General features: G+C 37.8%; 1 protein-coding gene across 8 annotated transcripts in view; it reads right to left on the bottom strand.

Moving 5' to 3' along the window:
- The window catches only part of MEF2A (myocyte enhancer factor 2A), a 155,931-nt gene that overhangs the window by 43,050 nt on the left and 85,681 nt on the right, over window positions 1-27,200 (bottom strand). For 5 of the 8 annotated variants that reach the window (XM_074966533.1, XM_074966529.1, XM_074966535.1 and 2 more), the window contains one exon: window positions 299-436. In XM_074966533.1, coding sequence (XP_074822634.1) covers window positions 299-436 — 138 coding nt within the window. Of the gene's footprint in view, window positions 1-298; window positions 437-501; window positions 634-27,200 lie in introns of all 8 variants that reach the window. The other 3 variants (XM_074966534.1, XM_074966532.1, XM_074966536.1) reach the window with 2 other exon arrangements.

The following is a 27,200-nucleotide window of genomic DNA, read 5'->3' as shown; positions in this document are numbered from 1 at the left end:
GAAAGGGGGATGGGTTCCTGAGAGTCAGGAACACCATAAACAAGTATGAAACTTCAGGAGCACAGGAGGGGAGCTACAGACCCCCTGGGAAGTTTAAGAACTCCTAGTTTACATGATAGTTTCACATAACTTTCAGAATTTCTCTCACATACACGCATATGCATACATAATAAATAGGTATATCTGCTTCATAAACAATTAAACCATCTACTCTTTACTGTGGTATTCAATGGTAAGCAAAACATTGTGAAAGTTCTCATGCACATGATAAAAACACAAGCCATTCTTTAGTACTCACTGCGACTTTATGATTCCGCATCATATTATCAAACTCTTCATTAATTTTTTTATATTTTTCTTCTGTATGTGGCGTGAGCACATATGAAGTGTCAGGGTCCGGGCTGTCACACCCTCTGTGTTCCTTCTTGTTCAGAGCCTAAATAATGAAGTTAATAAAAAGAATCAACAAATAAAAAGTAGAGGTAAAATAAAAGTACTTACAGGGCCTCGCTTGAAAATAAAATCACTATCTTCATTTAGTTTGCTGTATCTGTCCTCCGATAGTGGACTGTGCTCAAAGTAATCGTCAGCATCAGGGCTCTCACAACCATTAAGGCCTTTTTTTCTTAAAGTCTGAAATACAATTGGAAAATTCACACACAAATAATACTAACTTGCCAACACTTTTTGTAAGCTGAATCATATTCAGAGCCACTGAAACTGTATAACCCTGTCAGAAATGCAACCCACTTTAAAAGACAAGCTAGGCCTTCCAAAATAAGTAGCTATGCAGGGCACCATGATGGAAGGTGCACTTAGAGGCATAGCCTCTCCGAGCTCTGATCTCATGGGTAACTATAACCTTTCATTACTTTGGCCCCCAGGAATTCCATGACCAGCCTTTGTTTTAGCTATCTGCTGATGCAATCAAGCAGTTTGATATACAGAACTAACATTGAAGGCTACAGGAAGAGGTTAGAATTGTTAGTGGTAATAAAAAAGGTACTTCCCATATTAGCACAAGAATCCAGTGTAGCGGTTTGTTTGTTTTTAAATAGTGTTCTCTGTAAGGAGGATGTTATGCCAAAATAAATTATTGGCCTTGTATTAATAAAGTATCAATGTTGGCTTCCCAAATGTTCTATTCTCACTAGAAAAACAGTAAAATTAACTGTGTAGAATATAGTGAGTAAAATTTCCAAATGAATGCATTATTGAATGGTTTTAACAACATATGTAACAATTTGCCTGATTAATTTTCTTAGACTTAGCCAGCACATATTTTCCTGGACTTCAGTCACTCTGCATACAACATGAAAACAAGTACTGCATAGAACATGACAATCCAAGAAGAACAATGCTCAAAATACAATCGTTTTTATTTTGAAACCCCTTTCTAAGACACTGCAGTTTTCCAAATGTAAGCTTTTTTCACGTGCATATCTTCTGCGGTGACTTAATTTTAATGTGATTGCTTTGTTGGGACTTTTCCTGTTTATGAAATATGGACCTGCATCAACATCCCCTTAATGTACATGTCTCCCCACTAACTAGCTATGAAATCAGCTACCAAGAGACAAGTTTTTGAACTTCAGGTCTCTTGCCTTAAAGATCTTGAAAAGTATATTCATATTCTTTAATGCTTATTTTTCCTTGATATTATACGTTCAGAAAATCCACATAGCAAGCAAGTTCATTTTTTGTTTGTTTTAAATAGAATCTCTAAATTTTCCACCTCTAGGAAGAGTTTATTGTTAACAGAAAATTTGTCAGTGAAATATAACCATAAGCATTTAAATGTCAGAAGTGTGTGAGAGAACAGTGGTGCAGAGAGAGAGAGAGAGTCTTCATTTGGACAGACAACGTATCTTTAACCAACTTGTCTTAAAAATAAAAAAACAACCCCACCGAATTAAAATCAGAGCTACTTGTCATTTCATGTACCACAGAGGTATTGCATTCTCAAGGTTTCCTAAGCAACCTGAAAGATGTTTCGTTCTGTCATAGTTTGAATTTCCATTCAACAATTGACAGTGAATATACTTTTAGAAGAAGAATCTCAGAACAATTATTTGTTAGCTTTTTTTAAAAAACTGTTATCTTCTTTTTTCAGATTAATAAAAGTATATATCAATTCTTTATCAAACAGAATAAGGTGCCCAGATCTTATGGTGATAGGATCCACATTAGCAGCTTGGTAAGAAGGCAAACTGTATAATTATCTGCAACTGAATTTCTTCAGAGAAATGTTCAGTTTATGCTATGAATAAAGCTAGAAAACTGTGTACAACCGATTGCACTTCCACTAAAAATAAACATTTTTACTTAGTTTTTTGTTAGTAAGCAACAGATTGCTTAATTTCACTTCCTAATGGTAAGGCAATACTTTATAAAATTCAGTTATATGAGATTCTCAAAGATCACAGGTCATCATTGGTGAGATATAATTCCTTCTCAAATTACTTGGCATGTGTTGTGTAGCCCACACACACTGGCTGGAACTCCCACAAAAATTTAATCACTAAATCAGCATATGGGGAAAAACAGGTGTAGCTTTTTCTAACACCTGTCACAGCATTGATCTCTACTGGTCTAACCAATCAGGTGGACACTTACATGGACTTAGCCATACAAGGACCTGCTGTTTAGGACTCTGAAGGTCGGAGACTGTTATCCCTCCCAACCCTTCTCAACAAGTTCAGGCTGTCAGTCCTCTACACTTTGGTATCAGCAGGGAAAATGTTAACACTGTATAATCTGGATTACATTTAACCTTTATAATCTATAAATAGAATTTGAATAGGTTACATCTGTACATGGATCCGAATATACACACCGTGCCCAGCACTCCTTTAGGAGCAGCTGAAGTAGTATTAAATATTACGTTATAGTGAAGTAGTATTAAATATATAAGTAAATAAGAAAAAGGCAGCCTGCAAGAAATGTACAGTGGTTATCTGTGTGAACTCCAGCCTACATTTTATACTCTGTATTATTTAAATATTGTGAGAGTTTTGATTTTTATAGTATTTAAAATTATTTTGCCAAATGTTTTATAGTAATTACACTTAAAATCTAGGAATCTCATAAATCTTTTTCTCAGAATGCCCAAATAATCAGTACAGCTTAAGTGGAGACTTCAAAATTTAATTCTCTCAATCATACCCACCAGTGCTGTCCACCAACACTGAAGTTTAGAAATTAAACAAACTATTAATGTAAAGTGTACATATTAGGCTAAATATTTAAGAATACCTTCACCCTTTTTTCAATAGTTATTTTTTATTCTGATAGTAATGGGGTTAACCCTGACTTGACTCATGAGGAAGTAAAATGCCTCAGTATCTCCACTTCAAGATTCTGGAAACCTTCACTCCAGATGGGGTTCCTGTCATTGTTAGAGAACTTAAAGCTATGGGTCACTATTACAGATAAATCCAAGTCTGTGTTTGATATCCACAGCTCTGTTTCTTTATCACCAAAACATGAACGGTCACTTTGAGGACCTAACTGACATAAAAAGACTGTCTACTTTATCACTATCCAGTAGCATAATAGTAAAAAGTTTCTCCTGTATGGCTGGTACTAACAAGTGGAATGCTGTAATCTGTTAACAAGGCCAGGCGAGGCCTGTGGGAGACAGGCCAGCCTCAGTTTTCTCACAGGCTACGAAGTTAGACATGATAACAGGCTCTTGCTCAATAAAAGACACAAAGGTCATGACTACTGGGAATCAATTTGTGTGTATGCAGGAAAGAAGAATTCCATAAACAAGTGCTGGCTCTACCCTGCATATTTTCTATGCTAAAAGTTATTACTTCGACACTGAATGTAAATAAGTGATCCTCACAAAATTCTTTCCTGGATACGATCACGAAGGCAGAGAAATTTTTAGACCCCCTGAAAATAAAGCATGCTAAGAAAAAAACCAAAGACGACCAAATAATCTTTAGGTAGCATACAGAGATGGGGTCACACACAAAATACGTGTATGGTACTCAACATAAAATCTTAAAGTTTTTGCAGTTCAGGATAACTAGAACAAAAGAGTACTTCTTAAACTGGTATTTTTGCATACACAATTAAAAATTCTTACTAGAGGGAAGGGAAACATTTCATTTCATGTTGTGCAATGGAATGTTTAAGCATCATAAGGAAAGATTACTAACTCCTATTTTCTGGATTATTTCAGGAGTATATCTGGTCCTTACAATAAATCTGTACTATTTTTGTTTTCTTTGTTGGTTTCCAGACAAAGATTTCTGAAAACCTTTTCTGATGGTTGTTTTCTAACCCACTATGTTGAGCTCCAATAAATATGTTTTTGTAGCTTGGATGTTTCTCTGCATCATATATTAGTTGATTAGATCAGAGAACTACAAGATTCTTGTCATAAGAAATTCACCATGAGTATTTAGAAGAAACCACAGCAGGTGTGGAACCTGTATATACATTAAAATTTAATGAAAACAATAGCTTAGTTGTGTTACAAATAAACACACTGTACAAATGCCCCAACAAGCTATGATAAAGGCTGATAACAGAGTGACTCAGAAGTTTTAAAATGGCTTTGTTCCACCATGTAAAAATAAAATATGTAACTAAACGACTAATGGTTTTGGATTGATTTTATTGTAATGACTGGTATGAGGAAACACCGTATGAGAATGTTAGTGATGGATTAACCATAAAAGGTTCAAAAGTTATGTTTAGACAGCAGTACAAATGTTCCAATATTTTGCTGAACCTTTCTCCGACATTTTACTGTAAGCAAAATGCTTCTGATACTTCTAGATAGAACACCTTGGTCAATTACCGTACAGGAAATACACAACACTGATCGTATCAGTGCTCATTCCATGCCTTGCAACTTGCCAAAACTCTAATCCGGAGGGCTTCTCATGAGGCATAAGAATAATTTAGTTTCCCTATTCAATCCTGGATTATGTTGCTAAAATTTATAAGAATGCCAATTAGTATTAATTGCAATGGTAGTATTTATGATGTGAACACCAATCCAGGAGGAGCTGGACTGTTATAAAAGTGTAATTGTGTTCTAGAACTATTGACCTGATTTTAATCAGTAACACATGCAGAGGCTGTGGGTTTGTAATTCCTAGAATCTAGTCCCTAGAACCATCAATTCCAGCCTGAGCCCAGGGATCATCTCCTTCCATCTCCCATTCAGATCTTTCCACCATCTCTTTAAACTCTGTCCTCATAAACCCTTGCCCCAACTCTAGGCCTCCTGCTCTTCCAAAGATGTGTGACATCCTCACTGTTACTGCCTATCACAGTTGCTGGCAGATTTATAACATCCACAGTGTCCAAAACCTCCTTTTAAATCTTGCACTCTCTGAAACTTTTCCAGATACACAAAAATTCACTTGTGCTGCTTCCAAAGAAAAATCTCTGAAGTTCACAAAAATGAGAAAAGCAGCAACTAATCCCCACAATTAGAGGATGCAAGGCCAATAATGAATCAAATGAGTGGTGAGGAGAGGAACACTGGGATCCTGTCAAGTCACAGAGGCACACATTTTTAGTGCTATGTCCAGTCCATTTTTAACGTTCTCTTTTATGACACTTTCACTACTTTCCTTGTGAGATTTATTTTTAACATATGGACAGCTATGATAAAAGAAAGTTAAGATGCAGAGTCAATCATCCAGAAGTTAAGAATTCCAGGATTAAGGTTGTCTGCACATAAATCATCACTGCCTTGCCCAACATCACATCCTATTTTCTAGATTACTTTAGGAGAATATCTAGTCCTTACAATAAATCTGTAGCATTTTCATTTTCCTTCTAGGTTTCCGGCCAAAAGATTGAGGCTCCAAGTGCATGGTCACACCAGAGAGACGGAAATTAATTCCTCTTGCTCAGTAACATGATGTTTCTGCCTGCACAACTCAAAATTACATTGGCATTCCTGCAACCATATTGCATTGCATATCTATTTTACTGTCTACTATCACTACTAACTCTTTCTGTACTACAATGCCACATTTCTCTCATTGAATGAGTGTACTTCAAAATTATTTCTGATTTTATTGTATTAGCTGCATTTTTCGTGATTAACCTCATTGTGTTACTTTCCACAATTTTGTGCTTTTTAATAGCTCTATGTCTGATAATATTTCTTCTCTGTCACAGTGGTGCTCATGACTCTTCCAGTTACAGGATTAACTGCTACTGTCACAAAAAAACTGTTTATTGCCCCCTTCGAGATAATTAAGGCATTAATCAGGACCAACCCTAATAACAATACCTTTAGTATACTAACCAGACAACATTTCCCCCATAACTCAATGAAAGAAAATATTTTTTCTACATTAGCAATCAAAATTTTACATTCTGACCTAAGCAAAAAATGCGTATTTTAAATATAACTAATAGCAGGCGACAAATGCTTGTAAACCTACAGGACAATGATTGATGCATTTAATTTTGCAACTTCTGTATGACTGCCAAGACTAAAGCTTCACTGAAATACATAAAAAGTGTTTATACAAAGAATTAAATTAGAACACAATATAATAAACTAGATAAGTAACCAAAGTACTGCTTTCACAACAGTTACGTACCACCCTTGCAATTGAAGACCTTGACTTCTCAAAAGATGAAGTCTGCTATCCATTAGTCAATCAACAGCTAAAAATAAACATGCTTTCCCCCAACCAGACAGACAAGAGCATATACTAAATAAGTCCTGAATACTCAACACAGTATTCTAAAATAAAAGATGTGAGCATTTTCCCCATTTTAATTTTTCCTCAATTTCTAGTAGTACTGTAATAGTAAAAAAAAAAAAAAAAAAAAAAAAGTTTTTAGTATGTAAATTATTTACCAATATATTGTCCAGAATATCGAGGTATCAAATAATTCTAGATAAAGTGATGAAATACAAAGAAGTTTGGTAACGATTACATTATTTGATCCAATATTACAGTATGTGGGAGAAAAGTTCTCTCTAGGATTCATTAACGGATACATCCACGTTTTATAAAGAAATTAACAGGTCCGAAATAATAAATCATAAAATACTGGGATTGGCCATTTGTACAATGATCCACTATATTCCACGGTAGATAGAGCTATTCTTCACTCTTAGATGCAGGAAGGCATATTGCTTGAAAGCTTATCAGTGTCCCTGCTGTATGCCACTGTCTAGCAAAAGACAGTTTCTTGTTCTAAAAGCTGGAATATTTCCAATATCTGGCAAATTTTAACCTGTATCTCTGGCTCTCCAAGGATTAAAGCTAGCTGTCAAATTCCACTGAGATACAATAAAGACTGCACTCAGGATTCAAACCTCTGTTTCTAAAAGTAAAGCATACTGACAGTTTTATAGTAGATACTGTACGCAATTTAACTATTAGCTTGAGGCACTTTTGTTATGAAACATACATTAATGTAAGAGATACCACAAACAACTGGCATAGGACTACGTATATTTTATGAAATATGAACCTCCCACACAGCATAGAAATATTTTTGAGTGTGTGAGAACAGAGAGACAGCTCCCTACTGGTATACTTTTATTTCAACTTTTGCAGTAAATTTACTAGTAACCTGTTGACATTAAAAATGCTGCTGTTGACCTATGCTGGACAACGGGATTATTCATTCCTAAATGGATTCCTGGACCTCAAGGCTTAAGATGTCTAGTAACTGCCAGTAGAGAGAATGTATTGTTTCCACAGTGAATATGAATTCAAACTCTCGAAGTCTGGGGTTTTACATGTTTGTCATTTCACTTTCTACACAATTTGCTGGATTAACTAAATTATCCATCCTACAGCTATTTAGAATTGAGTGAAAATTCATATTATTTCTTCTATTAAAAGTGCAGTGAGTAGATTTCCCCCATAAAGAAGACTCTAAGGAATTGTCTGTTTACAAGTCATCAGTGCACAGTTTTGGGTTGGTGTGTTTGTTTGCATGGTTTTTTTTGTTTTTTGTTTTTGTTTGTTTTATTAATTAAAGTAAAAGAAACTTCAGTTAACTCAGAGGACTTGTTAAAAGTGGATTTATTTTTGCCTCCAGGAAGCAAAATATCTGATGTCTTGCATTAAAATTTATTTTATTATTGCTCTTATTAATGTAGTCTACAACAAACTAAATTAATTTTAAAACAAGTTAAACACGGTGCTCGCTGTAAGAATGTCCAGAGAGTGTGTGGTGACATGACTGGAAAATCTGACTGTCTGTATACATATCTGCCCAATGTTCTCTCAGAAAAAATTACTTACGAAGATAGTGGTTGCAAAGTTAACAAAAAGGATATTCTCCCAAACTCTGAATTAGGCTTTTACAGCTGGTCTACTCAATGCTGTACAATAGTTTCTTGTGGTCTGCTTGCTTATAAGTGATATCAAATCATCACACTTAAGTTTTCATGCCCATCTGCGCTCTCAACATGCCTGGATAAGGAAAAAGCTATCAGATGAATTCTTTCCAAGCTGCTGACATTCAACACAGTTTAATTAAACTTTTAACACATAATGTTATATGACCAGAGATGACAATCATTGTCTAATGAAAAATAAAACAGGCCTGAGCATGTTCCATATTGTTGAATGGACACAATTAAAAAACCCCAAGTTAAAGATGTAGGAGAGGGGGGAAAAACACTTTCTACACCTGTTCTATGGACCAATGGACTCCTAGTAGTATCTTACACTGGCCTCTATTATTAAAATGGGGAACTGCCCAAATCTAAGGGCATGGTTTCAAGAGGGGTTTGGACGACAGAAGAGAAAGTTTATTTGCATTAAGATTGGGCCCCATTGTGCTAGGCACATAATAAGAGAGAGTCCCTGTCTCTCTCTACATTCTAAAACAGGGATCGGCAACCTTTGCCCGCAGCCCGCCAGGGAAAGCCGCTGGCGGGCTGGGCCGTTTGTTTACCTGCAGCGTCTGCAGTTCGGCCGATCGCAGCTCCCACTGGCTGCGGTTTGCTGTCCCAGGCCAATGGGGGCTGCAGGAAGTGGCATGGGCCGAGTGATGTATTGCTCACCCTTCCCACAGCCCCCATTGGCCTGGGACAGCAAACCACAGCCAGTGGGAGCTGCGATCGGCCGAACCTGTGGACGCTGCAGGTAAACAAACGGGCTGGCCCACCAGCGGCTTTCCCAAAGGTTGCTGATCCCTGCTCTAAAAAGACCAAACAATGAGAGGGAGAAGGGAAGTGTTAATAGTCACATTTTACAGATGGGAGATTGAAGGAGAGAGACATTAAATGACTTGCTCAGGTCATACAGGGAATTTCTGGCTGGGAACTGAACTCAGATCTCCTGAGTCCCAGTCTAGTGCCTTAACCACAAGACGAACCTTAGGAACTTCTGAACTAGACTTAGACACCCAAGAGATGGGGGAAGAGACAAACACCATCTTAAGTCTGAGTTTAAACTCAAACCAGAGAATGCTCTAACAAACTAAAGCAAAGTACTCCCTAGTAACTGCTCCATTTTGACAGCACATTGAAGGTGGTGCTGCTTTACTACAGATAATCTATATAGTAAGATTCCAGGACTGTCACCTGTCTGCGAGTTACTCTGAAGCCTACAACGTCTGCGAAGTAACAGAAACAGCTACAAGCATGGCTGAGAGCTCTTTTTTGTTCTGAATATCACTAAGTTGACTCATCACAGAGTTTTGCGATCTGTTACTAATTTTTAAGTTTTCAGCCATTTTGATTTCACAAATTACACCTGTTGGACAACAAAGCATGTATCAATGCCATGCCAAGACTCCTAGACTATTGTGAGATCACAGGTAACTCAACCAATCTCCACCCTTACTATACATCCACTTTGCATGCAACTATTTCATTGAATGTATGATGGATACTGCAGGTATGGTGGATTACTTGGCCCAACTGCTTCACTGACTGCAAGGACTTTCAGCTATCAGTGCAAAAAATTATTTATGAGAAAGATATACATATTTATTTGGAAATGCATTGAATTTGTTTTCTATACTATGCAGCTTCTGGTTCAATTTAGATATCCACTGAATGCAAGCACTCTGTGCAGCATCCCAGATTATGAGAGCTATTTGAATCAAAGTATTGAGATTATATCATGTAAACAACATCAGTTAGTACTCTGCAGGCTTGCAAAAATCGAACTTCCAAATCATGTTCTAACAAGTAGGGATTCAGTATAAAACCCACACAATATTTTTTTTGGGGGGGGGGAGGGGGGACAGGGGAAGAAATGACGGTTTCTTCTTTGACTGCTAAATTCTAGTCCTATGAAAAACCTTCCCAGATTCCTCACATTATACACTGATGGAACAAGAAACCTTGAAATGATAACATTCTGCAATGACTTTTGCAACGTGTATTCCTTTCATATTGGAAAAAAAACTTCTACGTTGTAATGTCTGTTTTGTTTCAGAAATTCCAAATGCAGTCTACCACATCATGCTTTATGAGAAACCAGTCTCTTCATACTATAAAAAGAGTATAGTCCAAAATGCCCAAAATAATATGTCCAAAAAGCCACAATCAAGGAAGAAGAACGTATTGGTTAAAAAAGTCATCTGGTTTAGAGGAAAAGTGAAGGCAGCTATAAAAAAAATAAAATACAACAAATGGAAGAGAGGAAAAGTTGATAATAATGAATAAAATCAGAAGCTAGGAACTGTAGAAAACTGACAAGGGAAGCAAAGGGACACAAGGAGAAACCTATAACCAGCAAAGTTAAGAACACTAAGGAATTTTTTGTAAGTATATTAGGAGCAAAAAGAATAGTGACAATGGCATTCGTCTATTACTAAATGGAAGTAGTAGAATTATTCTTAATAATACAGAAACAGCAGAAGTGTTCAACAAATACTTCTGTTCTGTATTAGGGAGAAAAAAAACAGGTGATGTAGTCTCATCATATGATAACTCTCTTTACATTCCACTAGTATCTTGGGAGAAGGTTAAACAGCAGCTCCTAAAGTTAGAGATTTTTAAAATCAGCTGGTCCAGATAACTTGTATCCAAGAGTTTTAAATGAGCTAAGGAGCACACTGGACCACTAATGCTGCTTTTCAATAAGGCTTGAAATACTGGGGAAGTTCCAGAAGACTGGAAGAAAGCTAATGTGTAAATAGAAAAGGGTAAATGGGATGACCCAGTTAATTATAGGCCTGTCAGTCAGGGCAAGATAATGGAGTGGCTGATTCAGGACTCGATTAATGAAGAATTACAGGAGGGTAATATAATTAATACCAATCAACACGGTTTATGGAAAATAGATCCAATCAAACTAACTTGAAACCTTTTTTGATGATCTTACAAATTTGTTTGATACAGGCATTGATGTAATATGCTGAAGGCTTCTGTAAGGCATTTGATTTGGTATCGCACAACATTTTGATTAAAAACTGGAATGATATAAAATGGCACACACCTGGCTAACTCAAAATGTAATTGTTAACGGGGAATCATCACAGTGATCTGTCCTTGGCCCTGTACTACTTAACATTTTTATCAGTGACCTGGCAGAAAACATAAAATCATTACTGATGAAGTGTGTAGATGACACAGAAAAACTGGGGGGAGTAATAAATAATGAAGAAAACAGGTAATTAATTGAGGACTATCTGGATCCCTTGGTAAACTGGGCACAAGCAAACAATGTGTGTGTTAATAACGCCATATAGAAACATACATCAAGGAACAAGAATATAAACCACCTTTACAGGATGCAGGACTCCATCCTAGGAAGCAGTGACTCTGAAAAAGATTTGGGAATAATCAGCTGAACATGTGCTCCCAGTGTGATCCTGTGGCCAAAAGAGCTAATGTAACCCTTGGATGCATAAACAACAATCTTGAGTAAGTGTAGAGAGGTTATTTTACCTCTCTATTTGGCACACGTGCAAGTGGAATATTGTGCCCAGTTTTGGTGTCCACAATTCAAGAAGAATGTTGAAAAATCTGAAGGGGTTTTGAGAAGGGCTATGAGAATGATTAAAGGATTAGAAGTGACAGACTTATAATGATAGACTCAAAGTGCTCATTCTATTTAGCGTAACAAAGAGAATGGTAAGGGGGTGACCTGGTTATGGTCTGTAAGTACCATATGAGGAACAAATATAATAATGGACTCTTCACAATCTAACGGAGAAATGTATAACATGATCTAACGGCTGGAAGTTGAAGCTAGACAAATTCAGACTGGAAGTAAGGTATACATTTTTAACAGTGAGAATAATTAACCACTGGAACAATTTACCAAGGGATTCTCTATCATTGAAAATTTTAAAATCAAGTTTGGATATTTTTCTAAACGATATGCTCTAAGACTTATTTTGGGGAAGTTCTATGGCCTACGATATATGGGAAGTCAGACCAGATGATCACAATGATCCCTTCTGGTCTTGCAATCTATGAATCTATGATCAGGTGTAATGCAGTAGTGTTATAATATGATGTACTGCTTTTACATACTTGTTATAGATTAGCGGCTTCTCGTAGATAACTGACCTCTTTCCAATCACACAGGAGAAAAGGGCATTTTTCATCTCCAATATAGCAAATGCATTAAATGTTAAGAGTACAACAGATCATTTGTTAGGTCTTGTAATTTGATGTTACCCAGTCTAACACTAACTAAATGCAGCAATGCCCAGAAGATTAAAAAGGGGCACCACTTTTTTCTTTTTAGAAGCAGAGATCTAGACAGTTATTATCAACAAGAAAATGTATAAATACTGACACTAATACATCCCTGTTAAGTAGCTGCTCCACAGGTATTATTGTTATTAAAGTTAATGGGAATACCAAAGATGGAGCAGCTAGAGAGAGGTTACTTATGAAATAGTTCACTTTAACTGACATTTATCAGAAACTGAATGATGGTTTAAATGCATAAGGCAACAGAAATCTAAGTTCAACTCCCAGCTCAGACACAGCTCCCAGCTCAGACACAGCTCCCAGCTCTTCCTGTGTGACTTCATGTAAGTCACTTACATCTATTTTGTGCCCCAGTTCCTCAAGCGCAGACCGACCTCACAGGAGTACTGTGAGGATAAATTCATTAATGTTTGTGAGATTCTCAGGTGTTACACAATGAGGGCTATATAAGAACCTATATATATCAGGAAGTAAGAGTAAAGAGATCAGAGCTAAACTAAGAAATGCTCTCATACTGAATGTGAGATTGAAATTGTAGAGAGGAAAGCTGATCCAGTGGTTAGAGCTGTGGCCTACACTCAGGAGACCGAGATTTAATTAACCACTCTGCCATAGATTTCCTGAGTGATGCCGGGAAAGTCACTTAGCCTCTCTGTGGCTCTGTTTCCTATATGTGACACGGGGAACATAAGAATGATCATATTGGGTCAAACCAATGGTCCATCTAGCCCAGTATCCTGTCTTCTGACAGTGGCCATTGCTAGGTGCTTCAAAGGGAATAAACAGAACAGGCATCATCAAGTGATCCAGCCCATCGTCCACTTCCAGCTTCTGGCAATCAGAGTCCATGGACACCCACAGCATGGGGTTGCATCCCTGACCATCTTGGCTAATAGCCATTGAGGGACCTATCCTCCAGGAACTTATCTAAATTCTTTTTTGAACCCTGTTATAATTTTGGCCTTCAGAACATCCCCACAACAAGTGTCACAGGTCGACTGTGCGTTGTGGGAAGAAGTACTTCCTTTTGTTTGTTTTAAACCTGCTACCCATTAATTTCATTGGGTGACCCCTGGTTTTTGTGTTATGTGAACGAGTAAATAACACATCCTTATTCACTTTCTCCACACCAGTCATGATTTTACAGACCTCCATCATATCCCTTTTTAGTCATCTTTTTCCAAGCTGAAAAATCCCAGTGTTTTTCTCTCTCTTCATATGGAAGCTGTTCCATACCCTTAAATCATTTTGTTACAGAAAAGGGTAACTTTTCCATTTCTAAAATATCTTTTTTGAGATGGGGTGACCAGAACTGCATGCAGTATTCAAGCTGTGGGTGTATCATGGATTTATATAGTGGCATTATGATATTTTCTGTCTTATTATGTATTCCTTTTCCTAATGATTCCTAACACTGTTCGCTTTTTTGACCGCCACTGCACATTGAGCAGATGTTTTCAGAGAACTATCCACGACTCTAAGATCTCTTTCTTGAGTGCTAACAGCTAATTTAGACCCATCATTTTGTATGCATAGCTGGGATTACATTTTGCAACATTCATTACTTAGCATTTATCAACACTTAATTTTATCTGTCATTTTGTTGCACAGTCACACAGTTTTGTGAAATCCCTTTGTAACTCTTTGCAGTCAGCTTTGGACTTAACTATCTTGAGTAATTTTGTATCATCTGCACATTTTGCCACCCCATTGTTTACCCCTTTTTCCAGATCATTCACGACTATGTTGAACAGCACTGGTCCCAGTACAGATCCCTGGAGGACACCACTATTTACCTCTCCCCATTTTGAAAACTGACCATTTATTCCTACTCTTTGTTTTCTTTTAACCAGCTACTGATCCCTGAGAGGACCTTCCCTCTTACCCCATGACTGCTTACTTTGCTTAAGAGTCTTTAGAGAGGGACCTTGTCAAAGGCTTTCTGAAAGTCCAAGTATGCTATATCCACTGGATCATCCATGTTCACGTTCGCTGACCCCCTCAAAGAATTCTAATAGATTGGTGAGGCATGACTTCCCTTTAAAAAGCCATATTGACTCTTCTCCAGTAAATCATGTTCCTCTATATGTCTGATAATTCTGTGCTTTACTATAATTTAAACCAATTTGCCTGGTACTGAAGCTAGGCTTACCCAGCCTATAATTGCCAAGATCGCCTCTGGAGCCTTTTTTCAAAATTGGTGTCACATTAGCTATCCTCCCGTCATCTGGTACAGAAGCTGATTTAAATGATAGGTTACATACCACAGTTAGTAGTTCTGCAATTTCACATTTGAGTTACTTCAGAACTCTTAAGTGAATACCATCTGGTCCTGGTGAATTATTACTGTTTATCAATTTGTTCCAAAACTGTCACCTCAATCTGGTACTGTTCCTCAGATTTGTCACCTAAAAAGAATGGCTCAGGTTTAAGAATGTCCCTCCTATCCTCTGCAGCAAAGACAGATGCAAAGAATTCATTTAGCTTCTCCGCAAGAGCCTTAACTTTCTTGAATGTTCCTTTAGCACCTTGATCGTCCAGTGGCCCCACTGACTGTTTGGCAGGCTTCCTGCTTCTGATATACTTATTTATTTTGTTAGTTTTTAAGACTTTGGCTAGTTGTTCTTTACATTTTTTTTGGCCTCCTTTACACTTCACTTGCCAAAGTTTATGTTCCTTTCTATTTTCCTCAGTAGGATTTACCTTCCAATATTTAAAGGGTGCCTTTTTGCCTCTAACTGCTTCTTTTACTTAGCGGTTTATCACCGGTGGCACTTTTTTGGTCCTCTTATTGTGTTTTTAATTTGGGATATACATTTAATTTGATCCCAGTACTTCCTTACCTCACAAGGGCATTATGTGGATAAATACATTAAAGATTGTGCAGCACTCAGATGCTAAAGTAAAAGGGGCCATACTTGCAGAGATAAATACCTGCCACTCAACTGTCTAGTTTTCTCTCATTTACCCTTATTGTGAACGTAAGCATGTCTGTACAGCCAAGACAACCTGCTGCTGGCCTGTGCCAGCTGACTTGGGTTTGCAGGGTTCAGGCTGTGGGGCTGTTTCACTGCCGTGTTGACTTCTGGGTTCAAGTTGGAGCCCAAGCTCTGGGACCCTACCACCTTGCAGGATCCCAGAGCCTGGACTCCAGCCCGAGCCTGAAGTCCATACAGCAATGAAACCACCCCGCAGCCCTAACCCCACGAGCCCACGTTGACTGGCACGAGCCAGCTAAGGGTGTCTAGCTGTTGTGTAGACATACCCTAGGAGTACACATATCATATCATGCAACAAAATATGTAACACAGAAATTCACAGGGACTGAATGTAACAGCCACAAAATTGGAGATTCCAAGTTAACAGGTAAAAAAAAACAGTTTTCACTAAGTTTAAATTCAATTTATGACAGCAGTTAATTCAGTATAGGGCATTTCTTGAGCATCAGTGGATCTCATTAGCACTCCATGCCATCAACTCCACCCACATGCTTTTTCATCTCCAAGTCAGCCTTACACCTAAACCATTCTGCATCAAATCTTAGAATAAACGTACTGGAAGGGACCTCGAGAGGTCAGCTAGTCTAGTCCCCTGCACTCACAGCAGGGGAAGTATTATCTAAATCATCCCTGACAGGTGTTTGTCTAACCTGCTCTTAAAAATCTCCAATGATGGAGATTCCAATACCTCCCTGGAAAATTTATTGGAGTGCTTAACCACCTTGACAGTTAGGAAGTTTTTCCTAATGTCCAACTTAAACCGTCCTTGCTGCAATTTAAGCCCTTTGCTTCTCGTCTTGTCCTCAGAGGTTGCTTCTTGTGCTATTCTCCTCTTTGTTACAACCTTTTATGTTCTTGAAAACTTATGTCCCCTCTCAGACTTCTCTTCTCCAGACTGAACAAACCCAACTTTTTCAATCTTCCCTCATAGGTCATGTTTTCCAGACCTTTAATCCTTTTTGTTGCTCTTCTCCGGACTTTCTCCAATTTGTCCAATTAAAGTCAAGATATACCACATCTACCACTTCCCGAAGGCTTACTACCCTGTCAAAGAAAGCTATTAGGTTGGTCTGACAGGATTTGTTCTTGACAAATCCATGCTGACTGTTAATTATCACCTTATTATCTTCTAAGTGTTTGCAAATGGATTGCTTAATTATTTGCCCCATTATCTTTCTGGGTACTGAAGTTAAGCTGACTGATCTGTAATTTCCCGGGTTGTCCTTATTTCCCTTCTTATAGATTGGTACTATATTTACCCTTTTCCAGTCCTCTGGAATCTCTCCTGCTTTCCATGGACTTTTTGAAGATAATCGCTAATGGCTCAGATACTTCCTCAGTCAGCTCTTTGAGTACTCTACGATGTATTTCATCAGGCCCAGGTGACTTGAAGACATCTGACTTGTCGAAGTAATTTTTATCTTGTTCTTTCCCTACATTTTAGCCTCTGATCCTACCTCATTTTCACTGGCATTCACTATGTTAGACGTCCCATAGCTACTAACCAATTGCTACTAATAAAGAAGTGCAATTCACTAAAAAGATCTGAAAGAAGAGAGTCTCATTAAAACTCAGGGTTGTGGAGTTTATTTTTTTGTTTGTTTTTAAAGATACACACAAGTCTCAGATTACCAGAAAAAAATCTCAATACAAAGATTCCTTTCATAGTTAAATCCTACTCCCAATTTGGCCACTGACTCATTAGCCATAGGGGCAAGTTAACAACCTCTCTGGTTCAACTTCCCTGTCAATAAAATTGAGATAATACTGAGCCTCCCCAGATGAAACCTATTATAAAGGGGCAACATATTGCTGAAATATGTCAAGCAATAGCACAAACCTTTCAGAAACTGGTTTGGGAAACACGAGTTGTCTAAACAATCTGAGTCTTTTCTAAGTAAAGCCCCCTTGTGCATAGATTTTAAATAAAATTCAATCTATAATGAAGACACTTTGGCTTTTCCATTAGGTTTCACAATACCATGTTAAGCTAATGCTGAACAAGTTAATTTATTTATCTTGCTATTCTTCTAATAAGGCTGAATCAGTGTCTATCAATAAAACAGAGCCACAATTCAAACAAGCTTCTTTTAGCAGTAACCAAGTAACAGACAGGTCTGGCTCAACTCTCATTGAAATTCATTAAACAAGGTGCTGTACGTTAATATCTGACAAGTGCACTATTTCAATGCCTGAAATAGATCTTCTGCAATTAACACTTTGAATAATAAGTTTTTCAGTGATGAACTACCGAATATAAACTTAGCTACAAGGTCATACTTACCAAGATTTGAACTGTAAATAATCAAGACAACAAGAGCAGAACCTTTTAAACTCCATCAAAATATCATGAACTTTAGTGGGGTACAGAAAATAAAACAAACGAAAAATGGGAATTTTTCCTCCTAAACTAAAATTTCTTACTTCCTATTAGAGATAAATTGGTAAATATGACAATGTTGGTTAAATGTTAATTCTTAAATTGAAATTTATCAATAGGATTGGATGATAAATGTAACTGATAATTCATGTATTAACAACCTGTCATCATGAATCAATTCAAACTCCCATATACAGTAATTACGTTATTGGATTCTGCAAGAATGGCAGGTCAGGAAAAAAGATCTGATTTAATATAGCTAAAAGAAAAACGACACATACATGGTACTTTCGACCACTAGTATGTACCTATTCTACTTCTTAGACATTATTTGCAACGATTTAAAGATGACATCCCAAGAGTATACTACACCCAGTTATTCTGGAGGTTAATGGCACAATCTCCACCTGCCAAAAACGTATAAAGGGTGGCATATTAAACTGACAATGTTTCAAATTGCATTCGGAAATTCAATAGCATTGCCTATATTAAAACCAAATGACAACTTAATGCTAAACAAGGAATATTCAAAGATGATCCTTTTCTTCCTTTAAGTAAACATTAATAGGATTAACAGTGCATCTGTACACGGCTTTTTGATGATTAAGTGGAAGCTTTCACCTTATCTCAAAGTGTGCATAAAAAAAGGGATGCCAATGCACACTTCATGCACGCTGAAAATTCTTTTACAAAGGTCAGTATTACGAACTAGGCTCAGATCACAATTCAAAGAGGACTGCTGGTAAGCAGACTGTTGGTGGATAGAAACAGGTGTCCAGATCACAAGAATTACCACCACAATTGCCCCTTTTGTGCAAGTCTATGCATAGAAACTGAACTACACTTCTACCTCTGGAAATGGACCCACAAAAAAAAAAAAAAAAAAAAGAGTTGAGGCATATTTCAGGATGTGCGTAGAAGATTGCACCACCATTGCTGGGTCTGTAACCACTCAATGGGTAGAAGAATTACTGAATCATAGAAACAAGCGATGGAAAAAAGACATACTAAGACATGAAGATAACTCAAGACTGTTTTCTAATTGTAAATATATTAGTGTTTCACCAGGCCTAGTTTTAAGCATCCCAAACAATGTGACTTTCTTCACTTCTCTTGGAAGACTTTCATATCACTGTCAAAAGTTTGTTGTTTTTTTTAAATTTAATGTTTAGCCTAAATATTATTGCTTCATTTCACTCCATTATTCCTAGTTTCATACTCTTTTGCTATCCCAAGTAATTCCTTGAAGTCACTGATGTTTACATGCAGCATATATTTGCAGATTTACAACCCCGATTTGCCATTCAATTAGTAATAGAGTTCTTTTTTCCTCCCCTCGTAAGTTAACCTATGCAACCCTTTAAGCATTTTAGTAACTCTTTTCTGGACATTCACCAGTTTTCTAGTTTCTGATCATAACATGCCTGCAACTGACAGAAATGCTCCAAGTGTGGTTGCACCAAAGCCCTAATAGAGGGGGACTATTAACTCCCTGTTATAGGACGGTAAATTTCTGAGTAGGAGGTCAAAAACTGCACTGATATCTTTTGCAGCTATATCACATTCCACAATTTGTCAATATGGCAACTTGCACTGCTCTAGAGCCATTCAGTTTTTTTGTATACAATTAGATTTTTCGCTTTTATTAAAAATAACTAATACATTATCTGAAAATATTGCAGCCACAGATGTGAAAACTTCGGGGGCCTCAACTGTGGTGAAAAACTAAGATAAACTGGGTGTGAATATTGAGACTGGGCCGTGAGAGAGTTGAGTTAACAGCACATCTTGAGTCCATAGTGAGGCCAAAGGCTCCCTAAAAAGGTCAGTAGAAAGAAGACAGCAACTGTGTTCTTCAAGATGTACTTTTCACATGGATTCCATGCCCCACTCTCCCTTCCCACTATTACAGAGTCCTGCTTCTCTGGAATTCTGTATTGATGAAGGAACTGATGAATGGTTGGGCTTGCTCTGCCATTTCTACCCCCAGGGTTATGGAAGGGACACAACATTCAGGATGCAGGTGTCACCCCTCAAATGCCACCACTGGCCAAGAGAATCCAATCTTGGATGCATGTGCATTAAGAGCAGAATTCACATAGACAATCATTCAAAGTAGCCCTGGTTATTCCACTTTAAAATGGCATCTTTATTTATGAATGATTAAAAAATGCCTGGGTTTAATGGGTCAGTCTAAAAGCATGTTTCAATTTAGCATTTTTGAGAAATACCAGATAAATAGGATACTATGGTCTACTTATTTTTAATATACAGTATATCACTTGCTTTTAAACACAAGTGGATTCCACCTTTGTCAGCTACAATAGCCATGGACAAGGATCATGAGTTCCACACTACACCATGCATTATATGGCTGTTTATAGGCCATTGTCTAAGTAAAGTCTGGGCTAAAAATATTAAACCCTCATTTGAGAAGTTGCAGAAACAACAAATCTTCCTTTAAGATGTACAGTCATACATCCAATAAGCCAGGTGATATCCTAGCACATAAAATCAAAAAGAAAACAAATGTAACGCAATTCAGTTCTTTCATCAGAGAAAAGAAAACTAGTTTTATCCTGGCAATCTATCATTTTCAACCTAAGTGATGATTAAAATGTACATGTTTATGCAATTGGGGGTTATTCCAAATGATTTATGCATCCTGAAAGGAACTGTACATAACTCACTGAGGAGACCCTTAATCAAGAGTATGACAAGCACATGACAAAACAATGTACCCAATCCTGTACACTAGATTATTTTGTAATCTGAAATTTCATACAATAATTTGGTTGGATCAGTAGAAAACCTGGTACAATGCCAGTTTTAATTTAATCTTTTCATCAAATACTGCAGTTTGTGATTTGCTTTCCATATACTCAGAACTGAGTGATTAACAGACTTAAAAAGATTATTCAGATTTGGATTTAAAAGCAAGTTGTATCAAGTAGACTTTTCATACTGGAAAGTTAAATTATGACAAAATTGTATATAAAATTTAATTCATAGCATGATAGCAGGAATTTTCTGCAGTCAAATATGCAAGTGGTAAGAGTATTCATCATCTTGAGCAAACATCATCTTGAAAATAAAATACTCTAGCAATAATGGAAACAGATTTTGCTCTTGCTGTTATGAATGTTCAATACTTTGCATTATTCCAATTAAGTTTACTTATAGTACATTGTAAAGGAGAGTACAGTACAGTGCAAATGAAGGGTGTTTAAATCTTTTTGAAATTAGATTTTAAAACATTCTTCAGATTTAAGAGGTATAAATAGCTCACATCTTTACTAGCTAATATGGTTATAAGTTTAATGTGATCTTCATGAAAATGCTATGTCATCTAAGAGGACAGCACGATCCAATAATTTGAAACCATAATAATTAAAGGTAATTTAAAATTAACTAATAATTGCAGAATGTTCCTTGCAGATAGCGATTCCCCTTATGGAGTACACTACCCCTCAGCATTCCATTTAACAGGGACTTGCCCCACACCAGCATGGAATTTGGTGTACTTTAAAAAGAAGGTGTCTGTTCAGGTCTCAAATATTCAAAATTTTAAGACCTGGACCACAGCTCTGGAAATTTGCCAGGCATACATCAAGCAATAAATACTTAACGGCAGGGATGGGAACCAAACCCAAATATTCAGCAAGTTATCTGAGAAAAGGAGAGTGTCATTTGTGTTCAGAAAGATTGGTCCTGTCACATTGATCACAAGGATCAAACCAGTGTTCACCAAGGTCTAGGGTTTTGTACATAGAGATCTGAGCCTGCTTGGTACCATGGCAAACACATCATTAAAAATCCTTTCCCCCTTTTATTAAAGACAAAGAAAAGAAGGAAAACAGTTAAATATTTGAAATGTAAAGTATTAAAGTTTTCATTTTAATGTCCTTTGTTCCCCTTTTCCATAGCTAGAGAGAATTTTTAGAAGGAAAACCCCTTTGTTTGACAGTCTCTTAGCTAGTATTGAAGATGGCAATAACTGTGTTTCTTGGGAAAAGAGAAGAAGTTAGTTGAAATGGGTTGCAGCTGCTGTTGTTGCTGCCATTAAACTCTGATTCCGTTTTATCCCAGGTGGTGTTTAGGATTTAGCTGGAGCTGATAGAGGTGGTAATATTATCTGGGTCCCTCTCTCGCTGGCCTGTTCTGGTCAGAACATTTTGCAGGATTATGACAACGAAAGCTCAGGGTCCAAGGAGATGGTGGGGGTGGCAGCCATGATGGTGAAGCTTGCTTCAGTAGCCTCCATCAGGTATTTTCCCCTTAAAGTCTCTTTTTTTAAGGACCCAAAAAGGGTGTAGTGGGTAGAATAGCCCCTCCCCCTCATTATTTTGGCCACCAAATAGGCCTAGTTTCTGACACGCCAATTTGGTTCATTAATTTCCAGACCCACATTTTCTTGTTTACCAAGCATGATCTCAAAACAGTCCTTGAGTTATATCAGTACGCCTTTTTGTTTGGACTAACTCCTTTTTTTCCCAGTTTATAGCACTCTTCATTAAAAATAACTTGACCTACTTTTCATGGTTAATTCATAAACAGCCAAAAGTTATAGGCAAGGCTATGATTTAGTCATGGGTATTTTTAATAAAAGTCATGGACACGTCACAGGCAATAAACAAAAACTGCCGGCATAGGCACTGGCTTCCTCCACGCCCCGGGGGTGCTCAACACCTCCGCTCTGCTCCAGGCCCCGCCACCACCTGACCCCTTCCCCCAAGCCACCACCCTCTTCCTGCCCAGTCTCTTGAGCATGCCCCATCCCCACTCCTCCCAGAGCCTCCTGCATGCCACAAAACAGCTGATTGAGGGATGCAGGAGGTGGTGGGAGGAAGGAGGAAATGATCGGTGAGGCTGCAGGCGGGCAGGAAGCACTGGCGGTGGAGGGAGGGAGGGAGCTGGCTGCCAGCGGGTGCTAAGCACCCTCTACTTTCTTTCTGGGGGTGCACCAGTCCTGGAGCACCCACAGTGTCGGTGCCTATGATTCACAGCCTGTGACCTGTCCATGACTCGTACTATAAATACCCCTGCCTAAATCTTAGCGGGGGGGCCACTGCTCTGGGAGCCCTGTGGGGAGACGCTGCTCTGGGGAGCACGCTGCAAGGGGGGACCGCTACTTGCGAGTACCCCTGTGGGGCCTCTGCTCAGGAGGGAGGCCTGGTGGCCAGCAGCACCAGCTGCCAGGGGTCGCTGAGCAGCAGCTGCTTTAGCCATCGCTGGGGCCGCCCTCCTCCCTCTGCTCTGGCTACTCCCGGGACCACTGCTGGGGGCCACCAAGTTGCAGCTGCTCCTGCTGCCCCTGGGACTGCTGCTCAGGTGGTCCCTGGGACCAGCCCCAGCAGTGGCTGGTGCAGCTGGCCCCAAGGCCAGCTGCTTGGGTGGCCCTGGGGTCAGCCACACTGGCCGCTACGGAAGTCACAGAAAGTCACAGAATCCATGACATCCTTGACCTCTGTGACAGACACGGAGCCCTGGTTATAGACCCTTTTGTCACAACAGTCCTGTACTGAATGCTCTTATCTCACTAGCATCTGAATCTCACTAGCATCTCACTAATATCACGGCAAGACAGAGAAGGAAAGAAAGAACAGTGTTGAAGTCTGAACTCAGCTGTGAGTAATCTTACCATCAGTAGTGCTTTGCCAAGCAGGCTGACTACCAGCCAGAGATGCCATGGAAGCTAGACTTAGGAAACCAGAGATAATGTATGCTAGATGAAGTTTTGTTATAGATATGCTCTAATTAATGATTGTATCTGTAATCCTTATCAAAATTTAAAATACCCATTGTGACACTACACCCCATTTTCTTCATAGTGGTATTATATATATGACATAATTATGGCATAGTTATGATGCATTTTGTACAAGATGGGTCATGTAAGGTATCATTGGAAAAGTTATGATTTGCTGAATATGATTATCCTATTTGTATGCATATATTTTTTTATATCTGAAGGTATGAATACTGACCATGTAGCTGTATTTTACATGTGGTCACACCTGGATGACACCCACTAGGCAAGATGCTTCTAGTCTAAATAGTTGATTGTGAAGGGCGCATTCAGGGTAATGCGCCACTAGGGAAAACAATAGGCATGGGCATGTGACCAGCCCACATGACTGGACTCCATTTTGGGTACCTGTATTTTTCAACAAACTGGAATGGGAACTGTTTTTGGAACATATGCTAAAGCTATATAAGGCAGGGAGTGACCTCTTCTGTTGTTCTTCACTCTCCTACAACTGAACATATATGAAAAGCTTTGAAAGAAAAGGACTTGGAACAAGGGTGGGAAGCCCAAACTGCAAAGCAAGTGCGGCTTGTGCCTTTAGAATCTGCAAGCCTGCTTGTATCATCAGTCAGGGTGAGAGATTATTAATTCAAATCCTATCCTTCTAGTACATTACGCTTAGTTTGCGTTTTCTTTATTTACTAGGTAATCACTTAAAATTTATCTTATTGTAGTTAATAAACTTGTTTTGTGTTTTAATCTAAACCCATCACACCCATGCAGTCACACAGCATACTAAATTTTGAAGAGCATTTGAATATTTCTGAAGTACTGAGTCCATATATATTTTCATTGCATTTTAGGATTCTTTATATAGTATATGGCAGGGATCAGCAGCCTTTCGCACATGGCCCGCTCCAGGCCAATGGGGGCTGCAGGAAGCAGTGCGGGCCGAGTGATGTGCTTGCCGCCCTTCCCGCAACCCCAGTGTCCTGGAGCGATGAACCACAGCCAGTGGGAGCTGCAATTGGATGAACCTGCGGACACGGCAGGTAAACAAACCGGCCTGGCCCTCCAAGGGCTTTCCCTGGTGGGCCGTGTGCCAAAGGTTGCTGATCCCTGGAATACGGCTTTTTAAAATATAAAAACTAGTTATAAATTAGTATTGGCACCTGACTCTTATCTATGGTTCAACTTCAACTTAATTGTTTTGAGTGTCTTGAATAGACAGTGCCTCTGTTCTTTAAGTATTTTGGGATGACCATGTACTATCATCTGCCAAGGTGTTTTATCTGAATGTATAGGTTTCCACTGAATTAAATACAGATACAGTGTAGAATTTGGTAGATCAGAATAAAAATGCTAACAACACAGGATCAGTGTTTGTGGAACAACAAAAAGCCAAAACAAAAATCTTTAAAATGACAGTCCACAATCACTGACTCACTTATCTCTTTTACAATTATATTTAGAGGAACATAATTTATCCTATCTATGGATTCTAAATGACTTAGCAGCAGATGCTGTTAATTCATTCTCTAGCAGTCATTCTTTCCTCTGAAAGTTTGTTTCTGCTTCCAGTAAAAAACAAGTTCAAGTAAAAAAATCAAGGAAGCTGAAGGTAAGGTGCAAATCAATGTAAACCGAAATACTATATAAAACATCCCTCATCCTGCAGAGGATGCTACAATTCAAAGATAAACTTGACATTTCTAATTTTTGCTTTTAAATTAGAAGTAGTTTAAACCAGAGGGGTAGAATGAATATCTATCTAGGCACACAGATGTGTGTCAAAATGTCCATGAACTATAAGAAAAAGCAGTTTCATTCCTTTAGAACCAAGTAAATGGGAAAATTCTATTTTCTTTAAACTGAAGACAAAAATACAAACATTAGCTTCATGTCAAAGGTGCAGCTACTCTATCTTTGTTAGCTCTACAAACATTAGTCCAGATGCTGGTTAGGACAAGCAGAAACTGTAGCTTCAGGTTATCTAGAGACAAAAATTAAAATGTGATTTGTCCAAATATGAAACATGAAAAGAGAATGCTGTATTTTTCATCAGCCCAGAGCTGTTATCTTTTTTAATTTATTCTACTTCTGGCAATTCTCCATATATCAGACATCAGGTAATACAAAATGACATTATCTAACTGGCAACAAAGAAACTTTTTTCTAACAGTGTCAGCTTTCCTAACATCACGAATAACGTGTGTCATTTTTAAAAAACATGTCAAGTTACTTAGTCATCACAGTGCCAAAAGAAACAATTTGCGCAATACCAACATAAAATAAAGATGCTATGTGCATGTTTTACTTTTAAAGTGGATAAATACAACTACAACAACATGATTTTATGGGAAGATTTCAAAGATAAATAAAAGACCTTAGTTCATATTTAAGAACATCACACTGAATGAACTGTCTTTCAGGCTCAAAATATTTGTAAGTGTAGGACAAACCTAATCACAAACACACAAAAGAGATGTCATTTCTCTTTTTCCAAAATATTTTTAAGTTTTGTCATTGTGAAAATATTTTCACCTTTCCTGGAAACTATTCCCCCTCCTCTAACCTCATATGGAAAAATGCTTTGTGATTTGGGATTTTATTGCAATAGACATCACTGGAAAAAAATAAAAATTAAACAAAACAAAAGGAACAGTTTGGAGAGTATTAAATGTACAAGCTTCTTTCCACGGAATTATGTTCTAAAGCCCTCTTTGATTTGTTTCTGTCTCATTCCAGGTAAACTTGTCTTGGCGTACCGATTATGGACAGCTGGCCCATAATTGCCAACATATATTGCAAATATCTGCACCAAAGTGAATCTGTTCAACCTCAAAAAAAATTTTTTTTTTAAATCTTGCACACAAAACTACTTTTACATAATTCTTTAGTGAGTCAAGACAGATTGGGCTTCTCTCCAAGTTAAACAGAAAGCCTTCATGCTTTCAGGGCAACATACCCATAGATTCACTAAGTGTTTGTCACTGCATTCTTGCTTCTGATAACTATTGACACTATACTTTCTCAGAAGGGAGCTAAAAATTAAGAATTCTGATTGTATCAATATTATATTAATATTTTAGTCTCAGTTATGTAATTATGTTTTCTACAATTTGAGGCAAAAGTTTTTACAAAGTTTCCTTCTCAACATTTTCAGCTTTCTTTCTTACCCCAAAATGGTATCGAATTTTGTAATTTTTCCTTTGGATTATTATTCTTCTTCAGCAGTTATTCGCTTAAAAGATAGTAGTCTTCTTAACATTAAAGAAGGTAACAAACCAATATTTGATTATTATACACCTCTTGAAAATTATTTTTATATTCTGAGAAAATAATTATTTGATGTAGTCTTTTTTCCCCAATATTATGCATACATCCAATATTATCAAGTAGTTCCGTTTAGGTCAACCTATAACTGAGTGT

The sequence above is a fragment of the Natator depressus genome, chromosome 10 (genome assembly GCF_965152275.1).
Source record: "Natator depressus isolate rNatDep1 chromosome 10, rNatDep2.hap1, whole genome shotgun sequence".
Lineage (NCBI taxonomy): Eukaryota > Metazoa > Chordata > Testudines > Cheloniidae > Natator > Natator depressus.
The sequence above is the reverse complement of the archived record's forward strand: the minus strand, read 5'-3'. Positions and strand labels throughout refer to the sequence as shown.